Genomic DNA, 22,527 nt, shown 5'->3' with positions numbered 1-22,527 from the left:
TAACCCTCAGTACTGCAAGTTGTCAGGCAAATGACTTGGGAATCACAAAGTAATGCATTTTTAGTTTTAATTTCTGTCTCCTTAGGGTGTATGATCCCCATCATGCAGTATAGGCTTACATACTGCAGGTTTTGTGCTTTGGAAGATAATTGAGCGAGTAAAGTACGGTATGTGCGATCCTTCGTGCCCATCTGGCTTGCTCAAGTAAAAATTAAAGCGATGCATATTGATGTAGCACAAGAAATGTTTTTGGTTTAGTTACAAATCTGATTTTTACCCATCAGAGATAACACAGACTAAATTGAGTTTACAGTCAATTTGCTGTGAGGAGTGAGTCATGACTAAACGAAAACGCTTTCAGCACTTTGAGGATTAAGCAGGAGGCAGGGTATATCTGAGTGAGTGAGAGAGAGAGAGAGAGAGAGAGAGAGAGAGAGAGAGAGAGAGAGAGTTGTCAATCAACTGAAATACGAAAGTACTAGAGAGCAGATTTTGCATAACTAACACAGGCGATGGTGCTTTTCCTGCTCTGGCCTCAGTGTCCTGCCCACTAGCCTTTTTCCACTGTCAAACATCCTGCAACTTATATTCCTCTTAATACAGGCCCTTGTATTGCCCGTGTTGTATCAAATAGTGTCTACAAGAAATACAAAAAAAAAGAAAGACCAAACGAAAAGTAAAATGTTTCTGTGCGTTGAGAACCTTGATCTTCTAAAGACATTCGAGAACTGAGAAAACAACAGACCTAAACATTTATTTCAAGTAAAAATGAAATCTACAGCTTTGTGAGGCTGCACTTAGCAAAATGCTAATGTCAGCAGTGCTAACATGTTCATGTTTAGCAGCTAATGCCTGCTGTGGTCACCATCTTAGTTTAGAGTGGAGTTAAGGCTGATGGGAAAGTTATTAGTTTTTTGGTCACAAACAAAAGTGTTGAACAAATGAAATTATTTACCTGATAATGGCGCTAGAAGAAAAAGTCAGGGGATCAGGGATTCTAGGATCAGACCTTTCTCCCTAATGAGAATGTGACATATAACAGTCTTGACTTCACTATCTGTCCACTTTCTCACCTGGTTCTTCCTGCTCGCTCTCTCTCTCTCCTTTTTTGCACTGACCGTCACACACACATTGTATGAAGCTAGAAAAAAACATAATCCGATCACAAATAAAACAAGCTGAGTATTTATGACCTAAATAAATGTAAGAGGAGGTTGGGGAGAACTAGCTACCTAGCAACTTCACACCATAAAACTAAAACCAGTGACTTTATAAGTCTCATCAACTTTGCTATAACTCTATGACCCGCACAAACAACGTAAACTAACTTTAACAGAAAGTTCAGCTGGTGGCACGAGAGGAAAAGTTAAGGGATCACCAAAATCTGTAGGATTCATCCTCTGGGGACCGTGGATGTCCAACATAGCAATCCATCCTAGAGTTGGTGAGATATTTTAGTCTGGACCAAAGTGGTGGACCGACAAACCAACACTGCCATCTCTATAGCCACTCTGCTTGGCTAAAAATTTGGGTATTGAGTAGTAGCGGTTGTGAAGAGGCAGATTTTATTATTGAGCAGAGGTGTGTGTGACATGTATTTCAATAACTGTCTACTACCCCACAAATTGATACACTGCAGATGTGTACTGTAAAACACTTGGAGTACAGCACATGCTACATCAACATCTCTCATTACTCAAGATTTTTGACAGACTGTCCATAGATAAGTGCTGTTACAGAGATGAAGTCACTCCATGACACATCTCTCTGTCTCTGCCTGGGTGACATCCAGCTAAACTATGTCAGTGCAAGGGTTCATAGTTTGGAGTTAAAAGCTGTGAGATGTAGTAAAAAGTCAGGATTGGTAAGGTTTGTCTGCGTTTGCATAGTGTGTCGCCTGTTGTCAGGGGCCTCAAAAATTGGCAGCAGATCCTTTTCATTTGTCACAGCAGCCAGTCCGAATGATGTGCCACATTTTCTCAACATTGTGGATTCAAGAGAGGCTTCCATCATCCTCACACACGGTCACAGCGATCATGGAAATCTGCAGTTCCTCTTGCATGTGAACAGCATTTCAGTAAACAGTGTGACTTCTACCCAGGCCACATTTCTTATTTAATTAAAGTTTAGGGGATATTTGCAGAGCATGCATACTGTTTTTTCCAGCCGTTCTCTGCTCTGCATTCACACAGCTGCAGAGGCTGGCATCGACAGGCTTCACGGTTCACTTACAATGTAGCTATATCCACCAACTGCCTCTGAGCACTGAAGCACTTGTACCTTGCTCAAGAGCTGCTGTTGAGAGATGAGAGAACCGCATTTGCCCAGTTTCCTCCTACCTTTCACCATCTGGTTGAGGGAAACTGGAACAGCAACGCTCTGGTCACAAGGCCTGTTTGTTTAACCCAGTGGTCTGCAGCTGTGAGATTAGTTCATCCTCTCTGGTTGATGTCGCACCTGTCGGTGAAATCAGCTGCTGGAGTGTCGGGCCAGAATGAGAAACTGTTCACACAAATCTCTCCATGGCACATTCTTGGACACCAATTTGTCAGGCAGCATGCTGCTGCGGGTCTGTGGAGGCCGCTGTCTCTGCCCAACACTCCTCCAGCCCCCTACTTGAATCTTAACCATAACCAACCGTCACGTTTTTAAGACTCTAAGCAGACTTTTATCCTTCCTCCACACATCCAACACAGTTAAAATCTACATATGTAAAAACTTGAAGGATGTTCTTGTGGATATTTTTCTTATATAAGTGACATTGAAAGATGTAGTGAAGCAAATTTTTATGTATTTTCCGCAATATATATACTGTATCTAATTTAATTCTGCCCAATTTACAGTGTAATTTTTTGTACTAACGGTGTACCAGTAGAGTACGTATCAATACATACATGTAGGTTCAAGGGAACAAGATGTGAAGTTATAGTGAATAAGCGGGTCACCATCTGGAAACTTAAAAATAACACTACAGAGATGTTTTGTATAGCTGTTGCCTGTGGTTTTGACATTAGTTCTGCTTAGTTTTGGATGCAAGTTGAAATTGTTTGAAATTAGTTTACCGTTGGAAGAGACATGCTGAGTTTGAAAGTTACAGAATGACTCATAGCTCGTCGTATCATATTTTAATTTGATATTGTGCAATGACTCTCTGTAAAGTTTTTCAATGACTGTAGTGTTTGTGTCCTACACTGAGGGCATAAAATCGATCATCTTCTACATCTGCCTTGGTCGTTAGATTTCAGTTCAGCTGTATTTACTGTGGAAACCTCATCATGAGTGTACAACAATGAACAGCACCCTGTGTAACAACAGTGTCAGTCCACATAAACCTGCACCACCTCAGTCCCCTGTAAGTACAAAAGTAAGTCTACTTTACAATATACACAGTAACATATAAGCTTTAGACTTCCAAAGTAAAAACCCAAAAAAGGAACTATATAGTTTGCCTATCCTCATTTTGTTATCATCTGTGCCCCTCCAGTGTAGGTAGGTAGTATATAGTAATTTAGAAATAAATCACAGCAGATTTATGAAGTGCTACAGAACTCATTACCCCATCTTCCCCTAACCTTCTAGCTTTTTTGTTCAGTGAGTCATATTGTACCCCGTAATATTAGAATATGTATCCATTAGTTAAAAAATACCTACAGAATAAATTATTTTTAAGTTCCCAGATTGCTACCCTCTTATTCCCTAACTTCACATCTCGTTGCCTTGTACCTACATGTATGTATTGATATGTACTGTACTGGTACACTGTTAGTACAAAAAATTACAGTTTAAATTGGGCAGAATTAAATTAGATATATATTGCTTAAATGAAAAAATAAATAAACAGAGGACTTTGAGGATCCTTGGTGGCCACGAGACCCTATTGCAGCCACTTGATTGCTTATGCTCTGGGTCGGGAACCATCTGAACATGCAGTTCACTGAAAGTTCACAGTGGTGAAATGTAAATTTACTGAAGTACTGTACTCAAGTACAATTTTAAAGGACTTGTACTTCACTCGTGTATTTCCATCTGCTACTTTATACCTATACTCCACGTTTAGAGAGAAATATTACACTTTTTACTCCAGTACATTCATTTAACAGATATAGTTACTTACTTTGCAGATAAATAAATTTCATACAAAACATACGATCAACTCATAAAATATGATGCATGGTCATTAAACTACCCAACAGTATATAAAGTAATTAAACTTAGATCCACCTCAACCAGCTACAACAGCAAAATGTAAATTTCATCTACTTTCAATACTTTAAGTACATTTAAATGTTAATACTTCTGTATTTGTACTCAACACTTTTACTTGCAATGGAGTATTTTTCTACATTCTAGTATCATTAATTTCACTTAAGTAAAAGATCTGAGTAATTCTTCTACCACTGCATGTACTGTACAACTGTGTATGGGTATATGAGTATCATTGTATGGGCATCCTGCAGGCTGCTGTCCAAACTTGGAGGCTGCTTCCCTCTACAGGCTGTTCTTTGGCAACACACATTTTACATAGATAATGCAGCTATTGTATGACTGTACTGTTGATGTATTATCATGGTAAATTGGACAAGTTGCATTTATGAGCCTACCCCCAAAAAAACACTGCATATTTTATGGATACCTGCCCCATTTAAATGAATAGTGTCAATATTGTTTTGTCTAAAACACACAAGCCATTGTCTTACACTGAAGTACATTTACTTGTACTTACAAGAAGTACATTTACGACTATATAGTGCAGTCCATAAGTATTTTGATATGACATTTTCTGTTGATGTGGCTCTATACTCAGTATATACAGTTTGAAATGAACCAGTGACTATAAGGATAGTCTTTCATCTTGAAGGAGGTTTGAGAGTGCATTGCAGGAATCATAGCCCTTTTCTAATAAAATAGTCCAAATTTTTTGACAGTAGACAATTATACAGTGGTGGTGAATGCAAAAATGTGTCATTTTCCAAACACATATGGACTGCAGTCTATATATCTTGCCAGAATTGTAGCCGCCTTTACTAAAGTAATCAATAAAAAGCAGAATGACATATTTTATGCTCAGGAATTTATAGTACGTCATATCATCATTTTTCTACATCCAGTTTTATCAGAGCCTGTTGCATCCTGGAGTCTGTCCCAGAATGCAACAGACAGGCTCTGCTGTCGCAAGGCTATCAAACAAATAAACATACACATTTACAAGCTGTGTCAAAGATGCCTAATACATACAATAATCTTGTCTTTTTATTGGAGATAAACTGAAGGATAAATGAATCCCCTCCCAACATCAACATATAGAAAATACACAAACAGACACTAGCACACACATGCACATATTTGCACAAACAGTTGTATTCACAGCCCATAAAGTCTTGGCACTGAGGAAAAAAATCACGATAGCTGGAGCCTGTTGTTACAATAACCTGACACAATCATTTCTTCAAATATTGTTGTATTTTGCTTGATTGCTGAGCTAATACTTAACAATAACTAATAATAATAATCAATAGTAAGAGTATTTATTATATACTAATATTTCCTGCCTTATGTCTTAATTTGAGTGACTGTACAGCATTAATGGCCACAAAGTAACATGGTTATTTCTTGCCACCTTGTGGTTGAATCAGATTGACTGGGGACACACCAGGGAGTGACTCCTTTGGATTCCCAGATTTAATTCACTATAAAAGGAACCGGCACTCTGACTTAAACAAAATAATTGACCGGATAGATTGACCAGCGCCTGCCCAGCCAACCCCATGTCAGCACTCAATACTAATTCTGGCCATTGTGATAAATGATGTCCTTGAGGTTAAAAGATTAGGCTTTTAGAGAGGAAATTCATATAGTTTTTACAGAGTTAGATATGTCCATGACACAAAAGCACGAAATGGTATTATAGTTATTATTGAGTCAGTCCAGGGGATTCTTTTGCCACTCAAATGAAACTGTCTGGATGATATAGTAGACTGTAGAAATCATTCTCCAGTTATAAAGTCATAAAAATGTGTTGCAGCACTAATAAGAATCAGATAGAAAGGCAGCATCTCTGATAGGCTGTCAAGGATGAACTGCAGGTAGAGGACACAGCATCAGCACTTTGTGCAAACCAAGGACATAACATATGCTGTAAGTAAGTGCAATAGCATCTATCCATTATCCATCCATCTATCCAGCCATCCATTCCCTCATTTGTTCATATAGTTTATCCTCTTGTCTCCCCTCTTTTCCTCATAATAACAAACTAAAAATTTGACATTTGACTTCAGTTGATGTTCAAAGGCTCAAAGATTCAAAGTCAGAACTGCACACATAGTGATATTGTCCACTAGGGGCGGGGTGCACTTTGAGTGGTAAGGAAGCCTTTACTGGCTTGTCCCTCTGCTTTTGCAAAATAGGGAAATTTATCATTCAAACATATGTAGATGGCAGATTTGTAACCACTGTTAGTGGTAGTTTGTTCATTTTTCCTAAACTAAGCAAACACATCAGTGTTTAAACACATGTCAATGCGCTCATCAGAAAGTGATCACATCACCATTCATAACGCAGTGATGTTATGGCACTGATTTTGACTTAGTAAGTTCACTCCGTTTAATGGTTTGCGCTGTTTCATTCAGTTCAGTACAAAACCAGGTATATACAGGCACTATTTATAGATTTACAGGAATAGCTGTGGTTGTGGCTTTTGACGTCTTTCAGTAAGCTTTTAACTGGAATTTAACACACCTAATCTTTCAGTCACAATTGAGGGGAGCTCCACTGCTAAAAGCCAAGATTTGTTCAGGTACAAAAATAATTCACTATACTAAGCATGATTAAGTGTTAAAGATTTGTTCATATGTGTGCTGAACACCTCTACAGCTCTCTCTGCCAAATAATACTTTAAGCCATGCTGGCTGCATGTTTCATGTGCATCTTCTCAAAATGATAGCAAGGCCCTGGCAATAGAAACAACAAAATGGAATGAAACCATTGTTTCTGTATTATTATATTAGTTATGAGATAAGAAATATAAATATAGCAGGCAGGTAAAGATATGTTTGGTTATTAAAGGAATCATTTGACTTTGATTTTGTTTACACTTTTGTTTTCTTCCCAAGAGTTAGATGAGAAGATTGGTACCACTTGTTTATCTGTCTGTTAAATATGAAGCTAAGAGGATAATTGTTTGGATTAAACTAATGAGATATAAAATGTAAATTTGAGCTTTAGAGGTGCTGGTTTTGAGTTTTTTTACATTTGGACAGAGCCAGGCTAGCTGTTTCCCCTACTTTCAATCTTTATGTTAAGCTAAGCTAACTGTCTCCTGTGTGTAGCTTCATATTTTACAGACAAATATGAGAACGGTATCAGTCTTCACATTTAAAGCTCCACCGGAAAGCAAAAAGCGTATTTCCCAAGATGTCGAACTCATCTAAAATGTTTTGATAAAACATTTTCAGCTGTGACAGGTGTGTTACTGAAAGAGACAGTTCAGCAGGTGAGCGTCTCACTGAGGAGAGGCAGCATTCACTGTGGTCTATCTAAGAGGCTCAGCATAGTGTGTGAATGACGCTATCCTTAGGATCACAGAAACACCATTATCAGTACACACTGACATCACTCAGCCCTCCACAACAGCAACGCTCACACACACCACTGCCCGCCTCCTGCAGCACAGTCATTGTGTTCACCCGTCAGCCCATTGTCTGGGTGGAGGCACGGTGGACAATGTCGCCAATCTCTGTCCAAGCCATGATCCAACACTGCTATTGTGACCCGTCTTTTTCCCACTTAACCGGACAAGATGGTGTTCGTGAGATGGGGGTCCTCTGTTCTGCCTGGCACTGGGGTAGAGAATGTGAAGAGGGCACAGATTATCAATCTGTGACGCTAGTACAGTCACTGTGGTGATCATGAGCAGACATGTGGACGGGCTACATACACAACACCCTGCCAAGATGTCAGCATCATCATCACTTCTCTACATACAGTGAGTATTACACAGTGGAAGTCCCTGCTTCTTTATGGTTGGGTTCTTGCCTCCAGCGTGAAGTCAGGATACTTCTTCCATTTACACTGAGAAGAGTTTCATCCCTGAAAGCAGCTTTCGCAAATTAAATTTACAACTTGACCACTGGAAAACTTTCCTTGAAGCTGGATTATTTTTACGAGAAAAATCATCCCTTCTACAAAATGAAGCAAGGCCAAACAACTTTCAAACAAACTATTGTAATGCTTTGACTAATGTTGTCTGATGGGATGCAGATGGATGGACAGCAACACATGACACTCATCTAACACCAAGTGAGTAACTGTTTTCACAGAAGTTGAGAAGCACAGAATGTTTCTGCTGCTAATCCATTTAGGATAGCTGTGGTAAATAGAAAAGTAATTGTTAGAATAATATTTGTAAAGATTAGTTTGAATCCTCTTATAGGGTTGTATTCTGATCATCCACCCAAATTCTGCACAATCTTGCAAGGTGTCAGTCTGGTTTTGGGCTGGCTGCGCTGTGACCACTGCCCACTGCCATGCCCGAGATGCAGACCTTCTACCAGCCCCGCCACACCATCCGTCACGCCACAGGTCTCTACCTGGAACCCACCCTGATGCAGCGGCGTGTCCTGGAAGATCAAGTGGAGCTGTGGTGGTTCAAAGAGCCACGCCAATCCCTTTTGTGCTACTGTGCCTCAGTGGCCCTCATCCTGGGGCTGGGCCTGGGTGGCGTTGGGCTCCTCTCCACCACCACCAGCCTGTCCGGGGAGTGGCGCCTCGGGGTGGGCACTACACTCTGCCTCTTAGCCCTGGCTGTTCTGCTCAAGCAGCTTCTCAGCTCTGCCATCCAGGACATGAACTGTGTGCGCAGTCAACGTCGGATCAACCAGCTGAAGAGCGGCGGCAGGGCTGACCCGGCACTGATCTTAGCTGTGGGGCTGGCGGTGATGCTCTGTGGGTCGGTGCTTCTCTGTGTGGCCACAATCGGCAGCCAGGGTCATGAAAGCAAGGAAATGTTGGTGTGTAGTCTGGTGCTTATGGCTGCTGGGGCAGGCATGGCTCTAGCTGTAGTGGGCTACAGCACGCTCATCTACCTTAAAAGAAGAAGGGAACAGAGGAGGAGGAGGATGATGAGCAGACCGAGGAGGCTGGGGAGTCGAGGTGTCAGGGTGTTCAGTGTCTCAGGAGGACAGATGAGCCAAGCCAGGAGAGAGACATCCTCCAGCAGAAGCAGCCTCATCTGAATGGACTAAATGGGCAAAATCTCCCAGAGAAAAAGGATCAAAAAGTCTGTGAAGGGAAAGATTAGATGAAATTTGTCTAGCAGATGTACAAAAAGGAAAACAAATATAGAAAAAAAACAACAAAGAGATGAATTTAGACTTCACAGCTGTTTCCAGTCCTTTCGTTATCATTAGCATAACATTGCCTACTGGTGAACATCAACAGCAGACTGCTGCACCGCATGCTTTCAACAGCGGCTCAGTAATCTGATGAACACACCTTCTGCATGTTTTTACTGTCTGAATGCACCATTTTGATACATCTGAGTAGTTATGGTTGAAAGTGAAGACTCAATAAGTGTTCACATCAAATCAAAACATTACTGTGTTGCACATGTTTTCTGTGTTGATGATATTTCAGACCAAGGTTGGCAAAGTACATGGAAGAAAGAAAGAATATGAAATTGGAATTAGAAAGATTTTATTCATGAAGTATATTTCCAACAAAATGATTCCACACTATACATACAAATGCATTAAAATACTTATTACTTATTTTTCTATCTTACATCATGCCTGTATATATATATATATATATATATATATATATATATATATATATTTTGCCCTAATTTTGGCCATTTTTCTAATGAAGACCCAGTACGGTCAAAACGCTGCCTGTCTCAGTCTAATAAAGTTTGCTGAATCTGCCATCATGCACCCAGCTTAAGTATATGATGGGATGTGCTCACAACTACCATACTGTACTCAAATGAACTCAAAGACAAGCAGTAACATTTTTCAAAAAATCAATTTAATTCTGTTTATACATTTTCATTATTACTCTCATCATACACTATTTAAATTAGCTTATTTTGGACACAAGTCCAACCATTATTGCAGCTTCAGAAGTTTTGAAGCAACTGTGACTCATTCAGTTTTCACATTTATAATATATCCACTGTGCACTTTCAACAGATCCAAAGCTATGGGCCGGGACCCCTCCAAGGGGTCACAAGATCATCTTAGGGGCTGCGAAATGATTGATTGGAAGAGGAAAAAAGTTGTTTTCTTTTTTATGTATATACAGTGGTGTGAAAAAGTGTTTGCCCCTTCCCGATTTCTTATTTTTTTGCATGTTTGTCACACTTAAATGTTTCAGATCATCAAACTAATTTAAATATTAGTCAAAGATAACACAAGTAAACACAAAATGCAGTTTTTAAATGAAGGTTGTTATTATTAAGGGAAAACTAAATCCAAACCTACATGGCCCTGTGTGAAAAAGTGATTGCCCCCTAAACCTAATAACTGGTTGGGCCACCCTTAGCAGCAACAACTGCAATCAAGCATTTGCAATATTGCAATAACTTGCAATGAGTCTTTTACAGTGCTGTGTCATCTTTGCAGAATTGTTGTAATTCAGCCACATTGGAGGGTTTTCGAGCATGAACTGCCTTTTTAAGGTCATGCCACAGCATCTCAATAGGATTCAGGTCAGGACTTTGACTAGGCCACTCCAAAGTCTTCATTTTGTTCTTCTTCAGCCATTCAGAGGTGGACTTGCTGGTGCTTTTTAGATCATTGTCCTATTTAAGTGATTTCTTGATTGAGAACAGGTGTGGCAGTAATCAGACCTGGATGTGAACTCAGGTGTGATAAACCAGTTATGTTATGTTTTAACAGGTGAGGCAATCATTTTTTCACACAGGGCCATGTAGGTTTGGATTTTGTTTTCCCTTAATAATAACAACCTTCATTTAAAAACTGCATTTTGTGTTTACTTAAGTGTGACAAACATGCAAAAAAAAAAAAAAAATCAGGAAGGGGGCAAACATTTTTTCACACCACTGTATATCTATACAGGCCTATAACAATTGTTTAAATGAAACAATATGAGACTTTTTGAGGGGAACTCACTCTTTGGTGGAACCACTCACAGTTCATAGACATATGCAAGGTGTGACAAGAAGTTGCAAGTAGACAATGATTCATTTTAAGAGGGCACAAGCCAGAAAGGTTCAGAATCACTGCTTTACTGTCGACTGTCAATCAAGATCTCTATAGTGTTATTTTATCTTAGTTTTAAGCCAGCTGTTTTTGATGAAGTCTCCCTTTATCTAATCACCCTATAGTGAACTCAAGATCATCTTCACTGTCTTCTATCCCTTCCTCCTCTCCCTCCTCCTCTCTTTCTCTCTCTGCCCTGTCTTTCTCACTGGTCTGGATATAGTTATCCTCAATGAAGCCATCATCATCTTCATCCAGTCCTCTTCGAGTCCCCCCAATCCCTTCCATTCTACCCAACACACTGTTAGGGAAGGATGCCTCCTCCTGGCCATACTGGCTGACCCCGTCAGCCTCTTGGAGCAGGGAGTGTCTGTAGCTGGCCAAGAAGCGGTGGAAGAGGCGAAACTTGACAGCCATCACGATGAGGAGTGAGATGGTGAGGGCTGTGCCCAGTCCTGCAGCCAGATAGGACCACTCCAGAGACTTTGGGCCCTGATCTGGACTGGATGCCTCTGGGAAGAGAGCAGGAAAAACATTTATTGCATTTACATGTAGCTATAAAGACAAAGAGGTCTCTGTAAATGAAGTTATAAAGTTCAAAGTTCTTCAAACACACCTGGTTGTAAATAGTTAGATGATTAGTGTGCCTTTTGTTACTTACTTTGAATTCCAGTACTGTTACTGTTGGTGAGATCTTCTTTTTCCATCAGAAGATGTCTCTGAGCATCTTTGTGTCCCTCCACATCATATATAGTAGCTGGATGTGCTTCTCTGATAAAAGCTCCACAAAGAAAAAACACCACAAAGAGGCTGCAGCTCCACGGGCCCATCTCTGTGTCCTGAGGGAAAACCTACAGAAGTCAAATCATCAACTGATTACATCTACTGAAGATCACGAGAGGGTGTTGGAAGAGGCACAACAATTTAAATATTTAGGAAATTTTGGGGTATAAAATTTCCCTGTTACTATCCCTTTGCTTAGCAAGAAAATGCTATGCGGGGAAACACAAAGAGGGAAATTTGCCCTAAAAAGACTGTAACTTTGGAAGATTGATTTAACTTGAAGCTTTAACTGAACTTTAGAATGGACTGTGATTTCGTACCCCATCTTTTATATTGCATTTGGAAGGGATCTTTTCGCAGCCAATATGGAGAGCAGGAAGAATTAGAGCAACCAGTAACTCTTTCAATGTACATATGGTATTGTAAGTGTTGTTTTAAGACAAAAAGTGTGAATCCATCCTTTAATCTATGGCCGATGAGACTGAGGCCTGCACTGAGGATGACATACTTCATGTTTCATATTTCATGGCCAATAAAGTGTTAACCAACGTCTTGTGACTGTAAGCTTAAAACTGACTCTAAAATATTAGAGGGTTAACATTATCTGAATGTTCAAAGCATGTTTAGGCTTCATTGAACAAATTTGAGACGTATTACATTGTTAAATATAGATGCAAATTCCTCTTTTTTGTCAGTGTCCTTGCTATTTTGTATTTCCTTTCACAAGATTTGATTGTATCTTCCATTTACACTGTTTAACACATTTGATTTCAAAGATTTGATCAGACTTTACCCTGATTTACATAATGATAACCATCATTGTCATCATTATCATCAATGATCATAACCCTTTGTTTTGGGGGAATCGTAGCGAGAAAACCTCCTCCAGAGCAGAATTTAGGAAGCTGATGAACATCAGCTGATGATATATTTCATTCCAAATTACAAGTGTAAGCGTTAAAAAAGTTAATCCATGGTCAGATGCATTCAACCAGCCAATTAACACCTCTCCTGTGACACTGGAAAGTACTTAACAATAACAATTTGACCAAAACAAAATTATCCTTAAAATCCTTGATTAGATACAGTAGTCCTCTTTTCCACACAGAAACTGTCACATGATGTCAGGCAGACTTGTCAGGTCTTGAGCAATGTTCATGATTTTAGTCCTGAACTGCCTACTAATTAACTTTAAACATAGCATAAACATCTGTTATACAGATGTTAATCCTTTATCCAGAGAGCAGAGTACAGTGTATCCATACTGCATGTTTTGTCTTAGGATATTGAATTTGAGGCAGCAGTACACAGGTAATGTAGGTAAAAATGTATCTGGTGATGCAGGCCAGCACACCGTAGCTGTGTCTCAGATAAGAATTAGTCATATGACTACAACAGACCAAATATTGTCTAACCTACATCACCAAGGTACATATAGTAATGCTATTGTCACTTTACACAATGTACAACAACTTAAACTTTAAACACTTAAACTTTACACACATTAAAAAAAATCTAAAATTACTTACCTGTACAAAATAGGATAATTGATAGAGCAGGTGTATGTCTCCTAGACCTGACTTTTCTGCCGTTTTTGTCTTTCTCTTCAGCTCCTTCTAAAAACAAACTTGCTGGCCAAAGGTTGCAGGCCATAATGTCACCCTTCCTGCACCATGCCCTGCAAGACAGAGCTGTTAATGAGTAACTTTATTAGGTTTGTCATCCATTTCTCCTCCTAATTCCTTTTTCACTCACTATTCCAGTCAGGAGTGAATGTAAACAAGTTTTTATTTCCATTCAATATCTTTTTTTCGTGAGTATTACCGTGAGCCACTTGCAAGAAAAAATGTTATTTCCACAATTTACTCTTTCAAAATAGAGGTCAATAATCAATCATAAGAAGTAATTAAAAATTCAGTGACAAGGACAAATAAAGCCTATGGATTAATTGTTGCATCTGTGCTCTGAGGCCAGATAGTGGCACTGTAATCACATAAGACATGTGTGAAACAAAAGCGCTCCACAGAGTCTCCATGTTGTATGTGCATGGAGGGCATCTGCATCAATTTACTATTTGTTTACGGGGTTTACAGAAGATCAGTGAGGTAAGAACTGTGGCTTTACATGGCTTCAGTGGATTTTTCTCTCTCTCTTTTTTCCTCCTTGAATCACTTCCCTCTAATTCATCAGGTCTCAAATCAGTGGTGCTGAGAGGAGGGAAGAGAGAGGAATTAATGTGTCTTCAGAAGAGCTTGAAGTGTCTTAAGAATTCTGACACTTGACTCAGAGACACCTCATTAAACACACTTGCACTTTTTACCACCAGGAATAGAACCCTGCTTCACAAAGGTTCACCCGGAATCGTCTTAGAACAAGGACCTGGAGGTGAGAGCCTTCAGAACTCAGAAAAATGTCAGCTTTTGTTCTTTTAATTTACTTCTTAACTGGCCCTTAAAGTGATGATGACGAGCCCCTTCAACCACAAAGATCATGTAGACATTTTTTATGTGATTTTTGTGTGAGAAAACAGTAACTTCAAAGTGATGTACGCACAGTAATCTCTTAAATTGGCACTGGTTTCTTCCTTTAGCTTTAGGCGTGACGTTCTTTCATCTCGAATGAACGAGGCTATTTTCTTTGTGGAACTTTTTCCTTTTTAATCAGCTCCGACCAGAATTCACTTAGGGACTTACTTCACAATAAATTTTGCGTTCCCTCGCAATTCTTTTCTTCTTCCATTCCTTCAGAACCGTATGTCTATTTGTAATGGAAGGCAGTGTGGAGATTCTCAAGTTAATGCATTTAGCATTGTTTATGGACACCTCACCTTATATGATTTCAAAAGAGGTTAACAGATAGAACATTTTCACTTCTGGGTAGGAGCTGTATGTATAAGGAACATCAATTATTGCTCCACACTTATAGCAACATGCCTGCTACCAGCATTAGCATTGAAGTTACTTTAATTTAGTTTGTGCAGAGAACAGAGGACCCTGTGCAAAAACACAAAACTTGCATTGGTCTGCATTCCTGATGTATCTCTGCAAGTGTTTCAGTGCTGTCTGCTCTTTCTGTGACAGAACCACAGACTCTGTTTGCAGCATTTCAGTTATCTTCCTGATGCTTTTTCTGACTCATACACATACAGCACATTAGCTTTATGAGGTAGATTCAACTGCGCATCTGTAATTCCGCCTCTGGAGATGTCTCCTCTTCCTCAGTGAAACCCTCTGGGCTACAGTACAGTACAGCACAGAGTACAGTAACTGTTCACAAATGAAACAGACAGCATCCTCCATATTAACTGTACTGCTTTCTTCTGGAGAGAAGATCCAAGAATTTGTTTAATTTTAGTTTAACTAATAACCTAACCATGCATGCCTATTTAGCAGTAGTACTATATCAGCATACTTAATGCCCAGTTTAAAGTAAAATGATATACTGATGTACTGCTGCGTTGCGCTGGGGGCAGCTGAGCCGAAATAGACAAACGGCTCTGAAGGAATGGAAGAAGAAAAGTATTGCGAGAGAACGCAAAAGTAGTAGTAGTAAAAGAATTCTCCCCATGACCTTTAGGGGGCTCTGCACAAAATATAGTTCTGGGTTGGTACAACTGGTTTCACCATTACTAACTAAAAATGGAAAAGCATAAAGATTTTATAGGTAGTGTAATCTAATCTAAAACTTATTATATTTATGGAAAAATAACTTTCACAATACAATGTGCATATTAAAAGTGGAATTAGCAGTTTCTAAATATGGCAAACATAAAAGCCTGAACTTGAATTATAACCATCTATTTGATTCCTTTTTGTTGTTGTTTAATCAATCCTGCAGGGTAATGCTGAAATTTGGGATGTTAAAAAGTAAAGATCCTTCTCTGCTCTTCCAAAAAGTCGGACTACCCTCCCTTCAACCTTCAAATGCATTTGATCCTATTATATCTTATTATATACTGTAGATCTTATTTGAAAGATCTTCTTGAAACAAGTGAAACTATTTTGAAATAAGGTTGATCACATCAGTGTCAAGAATTAAATGACTAATTATGGAAATGGATTAATGCCAAAATCTATTTTGTCACTCTCTGTAATCTGCCACCTACTGTGATATATTTCTATGCTGGCCCAGGTTCTCATGTGTTTACTGTGTCTGCATGTTTTTCAAGCCTTTCATTCATGATCTTTACTCCTGGCCTTCAATCACACTGTAATCATAATGGGCCGTTTTGACAAGCTCATATTGGGTACAACCCAGCACCAAACCAGGTTGATTGAGCTGCTCCCAGTCCTGCCATCATGACAAATATCAGTACAGTTAGTTCTCATCACCGCACCTACTTTATTAATACGAAGACATCTTCGCATACTTTGATGCACAATAGATGCTAATGGAGGTTCATCAAGTCAAGTTGTTCTCTATTCCAGGGATACATTTCTCACTTGTGCAGATTAGTGTGCAGTTAGACTGAGAAAGAAGATCCATCCCATTTTAATAATTGTTTTCATTATGCTCATTGTCAGACATGGAGCTGAGCTGCCTGGAGTGTGCTACAACGGGACTGAGGGAGGAGGGATTGGATTATTCATGTTATGGATCTGTATTAAATCCTGTATCTTACCCAAGAAAAGAAGGCCATGAAAAAGCTTGTCTTATGCTTATTACAATGAGCAAAGCAGTTTTGTTGTCACTGTCATCCCTTCCACTGAATCTTCTTACCACATCTTCTCTGCAGAGAAAGATTAAGAACCCAAAGTCAGTGCCAAATCTGAACTGTCTGACTTTAAGTCTCACTGACCCATCTAATCTTTTTGTCTTAAACGTCCCAACTGACACAGCGGCTTTAAAGCAAAGGGAACGAGAGACGGAGAAAGCCTTCATCATCAGAGTTGCTCAGTTGGACGTGTTTAATACAAACACAACAAACAGCTTGGCAGTGGAGTTGCTCATCAAACAGTTTCTCTGAAAAATAAGTTTTCACTAAGAAATCTTAAGATAAACCAATAAAAAAAGTAGATGAATTCCTTTCAGTATAGTGCCATTAATGTGTGTTGCTCTAAAGGCTTTTAGCAGTTTCCGTGTGGATATTCTTTTGAAGATAGCATATCTTGGTGTAGGTGCATCAAAATCCTGTTAGAATTTCACAATGTAAATTATATGAGCTGTAACTTCTGGCCAGTTCAGTCTATCAGTGAAACGGCAGCATCACTGCATAACATTCAGGTTGTATCTTTTGATTGTGTTGATGCTCTTTCAAGAACTGTGTGAATCAATCACTATGTTCATTCATGGAGTGCATTTGAAAAAACACTGCCATCAAGCGTAGGGACACGATGATGAAAAATAAAATTGAACCCTCAGTCTTGTTTTCCTCTTTCATTCTTTGAAATGTAAATGTACACTAGAGTAGATTGCTGCACACACCTTTTTATCAACATTATGCGTTAGTACAACAGAAACGTCCACCAAACATTTGAAAAATACGCCAGCAGTTGATAGTTTGTAACATTTTATAAGGTAATTTGTACACACACACACATTTATGAACCTTTCTACTTTAAAGTACATTTTTGCACATTTTGACAGAGAAAATAACTGTTGAAAAAAGAACAGTGTAAGAACAGTATTGACAATACAAATTGAGGTCAGTTTCAATATAACAATCACACAAGCAGAATTCAGAATCAGAAATACAAGACATGACATTCTGCATGAATTTAGAAATACTTAAGCTACCATTCTGAGTTACAAAAACAAGGCCACTTGAACATTGTGAGAAGGAATTGACTATCCAGCAGATACAGAGCATAGTGTCATGGCCACAGAAATGCAGCTTTGTGATCTCTTATGTATGCCTCATTATATACAGTAACACTGCACAACGATAACCCTGCAGTGTCATACTGCCATTTACTATGCGATGTGTTTTGATGTGAAATAGCAATCCAAATGTACTGTAAATTTGATAAGACAGATAAGAAGTTGGTTTACAATTCTTTCCTCACTAAGATGTAATAAATGGATAGCTTCACATTTGTCAAGGTCTGTAGTAAAACAATTCTCAACATGCCCTTATGTATGCCCTGAGATTAGGGCTGAAATCAAGTGGGGATTTTCAGTCTATTAAGTACCAAATTCAAGTACCAGTCAAAGGAGCTGGTTGTAGACTTACATAGGGCCAAGGCACAAGTGACCCCTGTCTCCATCCAGGGGGTCAGTGTGGACATTGTTGAGGACTACAAGTACCTTGCACTACATATGGACAATAAACTGGACTGGGCTGAACACTCAAGCGCTTTACAGGAAGGGCCAGAGCCGCCTCTATTTTCTGAGGAGGCTGAGGTCCTTCAACATCTGCCAGACAATGCTGAGGATGTTTTATGAGTCTGTGGTGGCCAGTGCTATCCTGTATGCTGTTGCATGCTGGGGCAGCAGGTTGAGGGTAGCGGACACTAACAGGCTCAACAAACTGATCCGTAAGGCCAGTGACATTGTGGGGGTGGAGCTGGACTCTGGCGGTGGTGTACATGCCATCTTGGACAGTGTCTCCCACCCACTCCATGATGTGCTGGATAAACAAAGGACTACCTTCAGCAGAAGACTCATCCCCCCAAAATGCACCACAGAGTGCCACAGGAAGTCATTCCTGCCTGTGGCCATCAAACTCTTTAACTCCTCCCTCTACGTGTCGGGGAAACTGGCACTGATATTACTCAACTGGACATTGGATCATTAACATTACTGCAATACCTGAAATATTGCACAATATTCTCAATATTCTCTTACTCCTGTGCAACATACTCTGTTCTCAGTTTAATTATTCCATGTTTGTTGATATTTATTAAACTATATTACTGCTGTGCAATATCCACTGCCTAATAAGCTGGTTAAATCTGCTACACTCAACTTGACAGTACACATGATTGCACTACTATTACTTATATTATTACATTGTACTGTACAGTTACTTAGCTTTATACTTCATACCCACTTGCACTTATTTTGATTAGGTGTATTATAGTGTATCATATTTCGATTTGCTTGCAGACTTATTTATTATTATGTCTATTTCTATTCTATTAGTACTTCTTCTCCAGTGTGACGTGATAGTGAGCAGCTGTAACAAAGAGTTTCCCCTTGGGGATCAATAAAGTATTTCTGATTCTGATTCTGAAATTCTCTCTTTTTGTTACTATCCCGCCTCACTGCAGCTATGCAGAAATTTGCTGGAAATGAATGTTCTTTTCAACACTCAGCAAACCTGTTCTCACCTACACCTGGACCACAATGTCACACTGAATAACCTCAGAAAGAGATGGGCAGCTCAGTTGTTTTTCTATGGTTTCAACCGGGGGCCACTGACCTTTCTCACCTTTCAGAAGCTGCCTGTGTAACACACACACCATACCTAAACCAAAAAAACTAATTTTTCATTGCCTTCCATCGACCCTTATGACTGTTGGAGAAACATGCAGAGAAAAATTTGAGTGGCAGCTGCGTGATTTTAAAGGCTTATCAGAAATGATCACAGCGGCAATTCTATTATCTTTCATTGCCACAAAACTGTAGAAATATGGCGTTCTCGCTACAAAGTAATCTACCAGGAATGTGTGCTTGCATGTATTTGATTGGCCACTGTAGTGCCTTGTCAGATGAGCCAGGTTCAACTTTTTTGCCTGACAACCCTGCATTTGTTTTTCCCCATAGCCCCTGCATTGGCACTCCCACTGCATCACCACACTGGACTCATTCAAATGAATGAGCTGGCAGCGTTTTTTAATTTTTAATGCAGAGCTAAAGTCGGTCTGAACACAGCCTAAGATTTGGTTAGTTTAAATACTAAAACTATTGATGCATAGCGCCCTTAGTTCAGGCAGAGCACTGAAGTCGCAATTGCATTAGTTGATTGGTATCAACTGTTCCATTCATGCTTCACAATCACTGGCTTATTCATACTTGTGTGGCTATCAGCTGACTAGTACCATCTTATTAATGCAGGTGTAAAACGAGCAATTATAACATTCACCCAGCCTCCTGTGCTATAACTTTGGTATTGCCGATTTAACTAAGATTTAAAAGGAGCAGTGTGTAGGATTTAAAGCCATCTAGTGGTGGAATTGCAGTTTGCAACCATGAATACCGCTCGCCTCACCCTCCCCTTCCAAGCGTGTAGGAGAAACTACAGTAAACTACGGAAAAACACGAACGGCCCAATCTAGAGCCAGTGATTGTTTGTCCATTCTGGGCTACTGTAGAAACATGGCGGCGCAACATGGTGACCTCCGTGGAAGGGGACCTGGCTATATAAATAAAATTGACATGAAAACGTAAACAAAGGTCATTTTATGCATTTGAATGAACAACCAACACTGTAATTTTCCTGGTGAGGACAGTCTCATCCCGCTGTAGATCCTCCCCACAAATCCTTCAGTCCCTGAGTAAAATGTAGCAGATGTGGCTACAAATCTACAGCACCATACTTCACAAGGGTGCACCCTGACTTTACAGCCTTGCTGTCCAGACTTAACTGTTGACTTGGTATGTCAGGCTCTTTTTCCTGCTATAAGCCACATCTTCAGCATCTTTCCTAGATGAACATCAAAATGTACATCCTGGATGTAAAATGGGCCCCAACACACATCCCTAGCTGCCCTTAATGACCGAACAATTCTTAATGTCTTTCTTGAGGCCAATTAAAACCATTCAGTTTCCATATGCTCGCAATTACAGGAGGAGAGAAATTTAGTGAATAAAGAAATTCATAAAGGCTTTTCAGAGCCTTTATTGTGGGCGCTTGCTAAATTTAACATTACTTATTATTTACTCCACTCAACAATCACGACTCCCCTGCACACCACATTATGTCAGCTACTGTTCCTCCCAGTGTCATAGTGGCCCCCTGGCAGCGAAGTCTGCCTCCAGAGCCACTGGCTCTCTTGACCTTGGGACTGCTGGTCCCATTTTTTTGTCTCTCAGTGGTCTACGAGGGATTTTCCACTTTAACACCAGTGATGGTGGCTGTGAAGCACCTCTGGAACAGGAGCTCGGGGTCTGGCAGCTGGTTATCACAGTCCAGCTTCCTGCTCATGAAGTGTTTTCTGAATCCCTGTGGACCAGAAGCACAGATTGTTCTTGCATGACTGGATCCCTCACTGGGATCTCCTGCTAAAAAGCACAGAGACAATTGCACAAAAGTGGATCATTTAAAACCTGAAGATGCTGCGGACTACAGCTAAACTAAAGGCTTTCAGAGAGAGCATATCTGAATAAAACACAATCATACTTAAGACAGTCTACACACACACACACACATTTACCTGGTGCTCTGAGGGGTAGGCCGTTGTCAAGACGACTGGGTTTGGTGGCGATGAAGAGGTAGCAGAGGACACATACGGTGATGAGAAAGGCAAGGAGGACCACCGCTGCAATGGACAGACCAACCAGAGCTCCAATACTAAGAGAAGACAAGGAGACAGGAGGAGAGATGAGGAGAGGAGAGGGCAATAAGACAGACAGGATGATGTGTAGCATGGAAAAGAGGAAGAGGGAAGATCAAATATGGAAAGATAAATAATGCAGTAGAGGGTATGACGTGAGATACTGCATTCAACTAAAAATGAAGTAGACAACTCCCCATAATAAGGTTTTTTTTTAAAAAGCATAAACGTACAAAGGACTCCAGCAGCTGAAGTAATTAGCTTTTGTGTCAAGCTGAATCGCAAGAGAGTTTATCTGACAAGTGAGAAATGAGCCAGCATTTCTGGATAGTTAAAAATGTAAACAAAAAGCTGCAATATCAAAAAACATCTACACAGTTACACAGTTACACAGTCATTAGCCCATCTGTTGCTTACATAGACTACAGCATCTTTAGAATATTTAGACATTTCAAATGAGTGACAAAATAAGTTAAACACCAACAAAATAATGAGAAATGACTCCCACTAAGGAGGGGAAATTGCCCTCACCTCAGCCACCACATGTATCCGTACTCATACGGGAAAAAACTGTTGGGATCATCACAGCAATACTTTGCGTCATTGAATCCGCAGCAGAAGACAGCAGTAACAGCGTTTCCCGGTCTGGGGCAGGAGAATCCGTCCACAAACACACCGTCTGTGCTGTAGTAACTGCTGCATTCAGCGCTCATGCTGCAGCAGGGGAGTGAAAGAAAGAAAGAAAAAACTAAGATTAAAGTGCAGAAGATCCCTGTATCCTCAGACCAGTGGCAAGAGTGTGTTTCTCAATCAGCTGTGTGTTTCCCAGTGAATGAAAGGAGGTGGAACATTTTAAATCTGAAGAAAACTGGATCTCTCTCTCTCTCTCTCTCTCTCTCTCTCTCTCTCTCTCTCTCTCTCTCGCAGACACACGTGGCCGCACTCCACTTCCTTAATCTGCTCTTCACCTGTCAGTACTGAAGCAAAATGATGATGATTCATAAGTTTCCAAATAGTAGGCTATTCCTATAATGATTTAGGACGCAGCCAGAGTTTGGTGGCCTCGTGTAATTCCCAGTGTAGCTCCA

At 39.9% G+C, this 22,527-nt stretch overlaps 3 protein-coding genes across 5 annotated transcripts; 1 reads left to right on the top strand and 2 right to left on the bottom strand.

The window, feature by feature from the left end:
- Positions 1 to 7,836: 7,836 nt before the first annotated feature.
- Positions 7,837 to 9,681, top strand: tmem125b (transmembrane protein 125b). Its single transcript, XM_044220863.1, has 2 exons — positions 7,837 to 8,295; positions 8,474 to 9,681. Exon 2 carries the CDS (start codon positions 8,523 to 8,525, stop codon positions 9,228 to 9,230), a length of 708 nt encoding a protein of 235 aa, XP_044076798.1. The 5' UTR covers positions 7,837 to 8,295; positions 8,474 to 8,522; the 3' UTR covers positions 9,231 to 9,681.
- A 320-nt stretch (positions 9,682 to 10,001) lies between these two features.
- Positions 10,002 to 13,686, bottom strand: LOC122887549 (leucine-rich repeat-containing protein 19-like). Of its 2 annotated transcripts, none has more exons than XM_044220865.1 (3): positions 13,532 to 13,686; positions 11,881 to 12,070; positions 10,002 to 11,731 (listed from the first exon to the last, which is right to left on the bottom strand). In XM_044220865.1, exons 2-3 carry the CDS (start codon positions 12,047 to 12,049, stop codon positions 11,334 to 11,336), a joined length of 567 nt encoding a protein of 188 aa, XP_044076800.1. In that variant the 5' UTR covers positions 12,050 to 12,070; positions 13,532 to 13,686; the 3' UTR covers positions 10,002 to 11,333. The 2 variants fall into 2 exon arrangements, with proteins under 2 accessions (XP_044076800.1, XP_044076801.1); XM_044220866.1 differs by having other exon boundaries at positions 11,063 to 11,731; positions 11,881 to 12,058; positions 13,532 to 13,676.
- A 6,023-nt stretch (positions 13,687 to 19,709) lies between these two features.
- LOC122887547 (protein shisa-like-2A) lies at positions 19,710 to 22,527 on the bottom strand. Of its 2 annotated transcripts, XM_044220861.1 has the most exons (4): positions 22,408 to 22,527; positions 21,971 to 22,153; positions 21,320 to 21,456; positions 19,710 to 21,167 (listed from the first exon to the last, which is right to left on the bottom strand). In XM_044220861.1, the coding sequence occupies exons 2-4, from the start codon at positions 22,150 to 22,152 to the stop codon at positions 20,983 to 20,985; spliced, it is 504 nt and encodes a 167-aa protein (XP_044076796.1). In that variant the 5' UTR covers position 22,153; positions 22,408 to 22,527; the 3' UTR covers positions 19,710 to 20,982. The 2 variants fall into 2 exon arrangements, with proteins under 2 accessions (XP_044076796.1, XP_044076797.1); XM_044220862.1 differs by lacking the exon at positions 22,408 to 22,527 and having other exon boundaries at positions 19,710 to 21,164; positions 21,971 to 22,326.

This window comes from Siniperca chuatsi, linkage group LG13 (assembly GCF_020085105.1).
Source record: "Siniperca chuatsi isolate FFG_IHB_CAS linkage group LG13, ASM2008510v1, whole genome shotgun sequence".
NCBI classification, from domain to species: Eukaryota; Metazoa; Chordata; class Actinopteri; order Centrarchiformes; family Sinipercidae; genus Siniperca; species Siniperca chuatsi.
Note: the sequence above shows the minus strand (reverse complement) of the source record. Positions and strands in the feature narration are given on the sequence as shown.

Excerpts from the sequence above, each read along its gene's own strand:
- LOC122887547 (XM_044220861.1), bottom strand. The coding sequence starts at position 22,152 with ATGAGCGCTGAATGCAGCAGTTACTACAGCACAGACGGTGTGTTTGTG. Across the intron at positions 21,457-21,970 it reads GGATACATGTGGTGGCTGAG|TATTGGAGCTCTGGTTGGTC; the intron begins GTGAGGGCAATT and ends GTCTTCTCTTAG. Across the intron at positions 21,168-21,319 it reads CCTACCCCTCAGAGCACCAG|CAGGAGATCCCAGTGAGGGA; the intron begins GTAAATGTGTGT and ends TGTGCTTTTTAG.
- LOC122887549 (XM_044220865.1), bottom strand. The coding sequence starts at position 12,049 with ATGGGCCCGTGGAGCTGCAGCCTCTTTGTGGTGTTTTTTCTTTGTGGA. Across the intron at positions 11,732-11,880 it reads TAACAGTACTGGAATTCAAA|AGGCATCCAGTCCAGATCAG; the intron begins GTAAGTAACAAA and ends CTCTCTTCCCAG.
- tmem125b (XM_044220863.1), top strand. The coding sequence starts at position 8,523 with ATGCCCGAGATGCAGACCTTCTACCAGCCCCGCCACACCATCCGTCAC.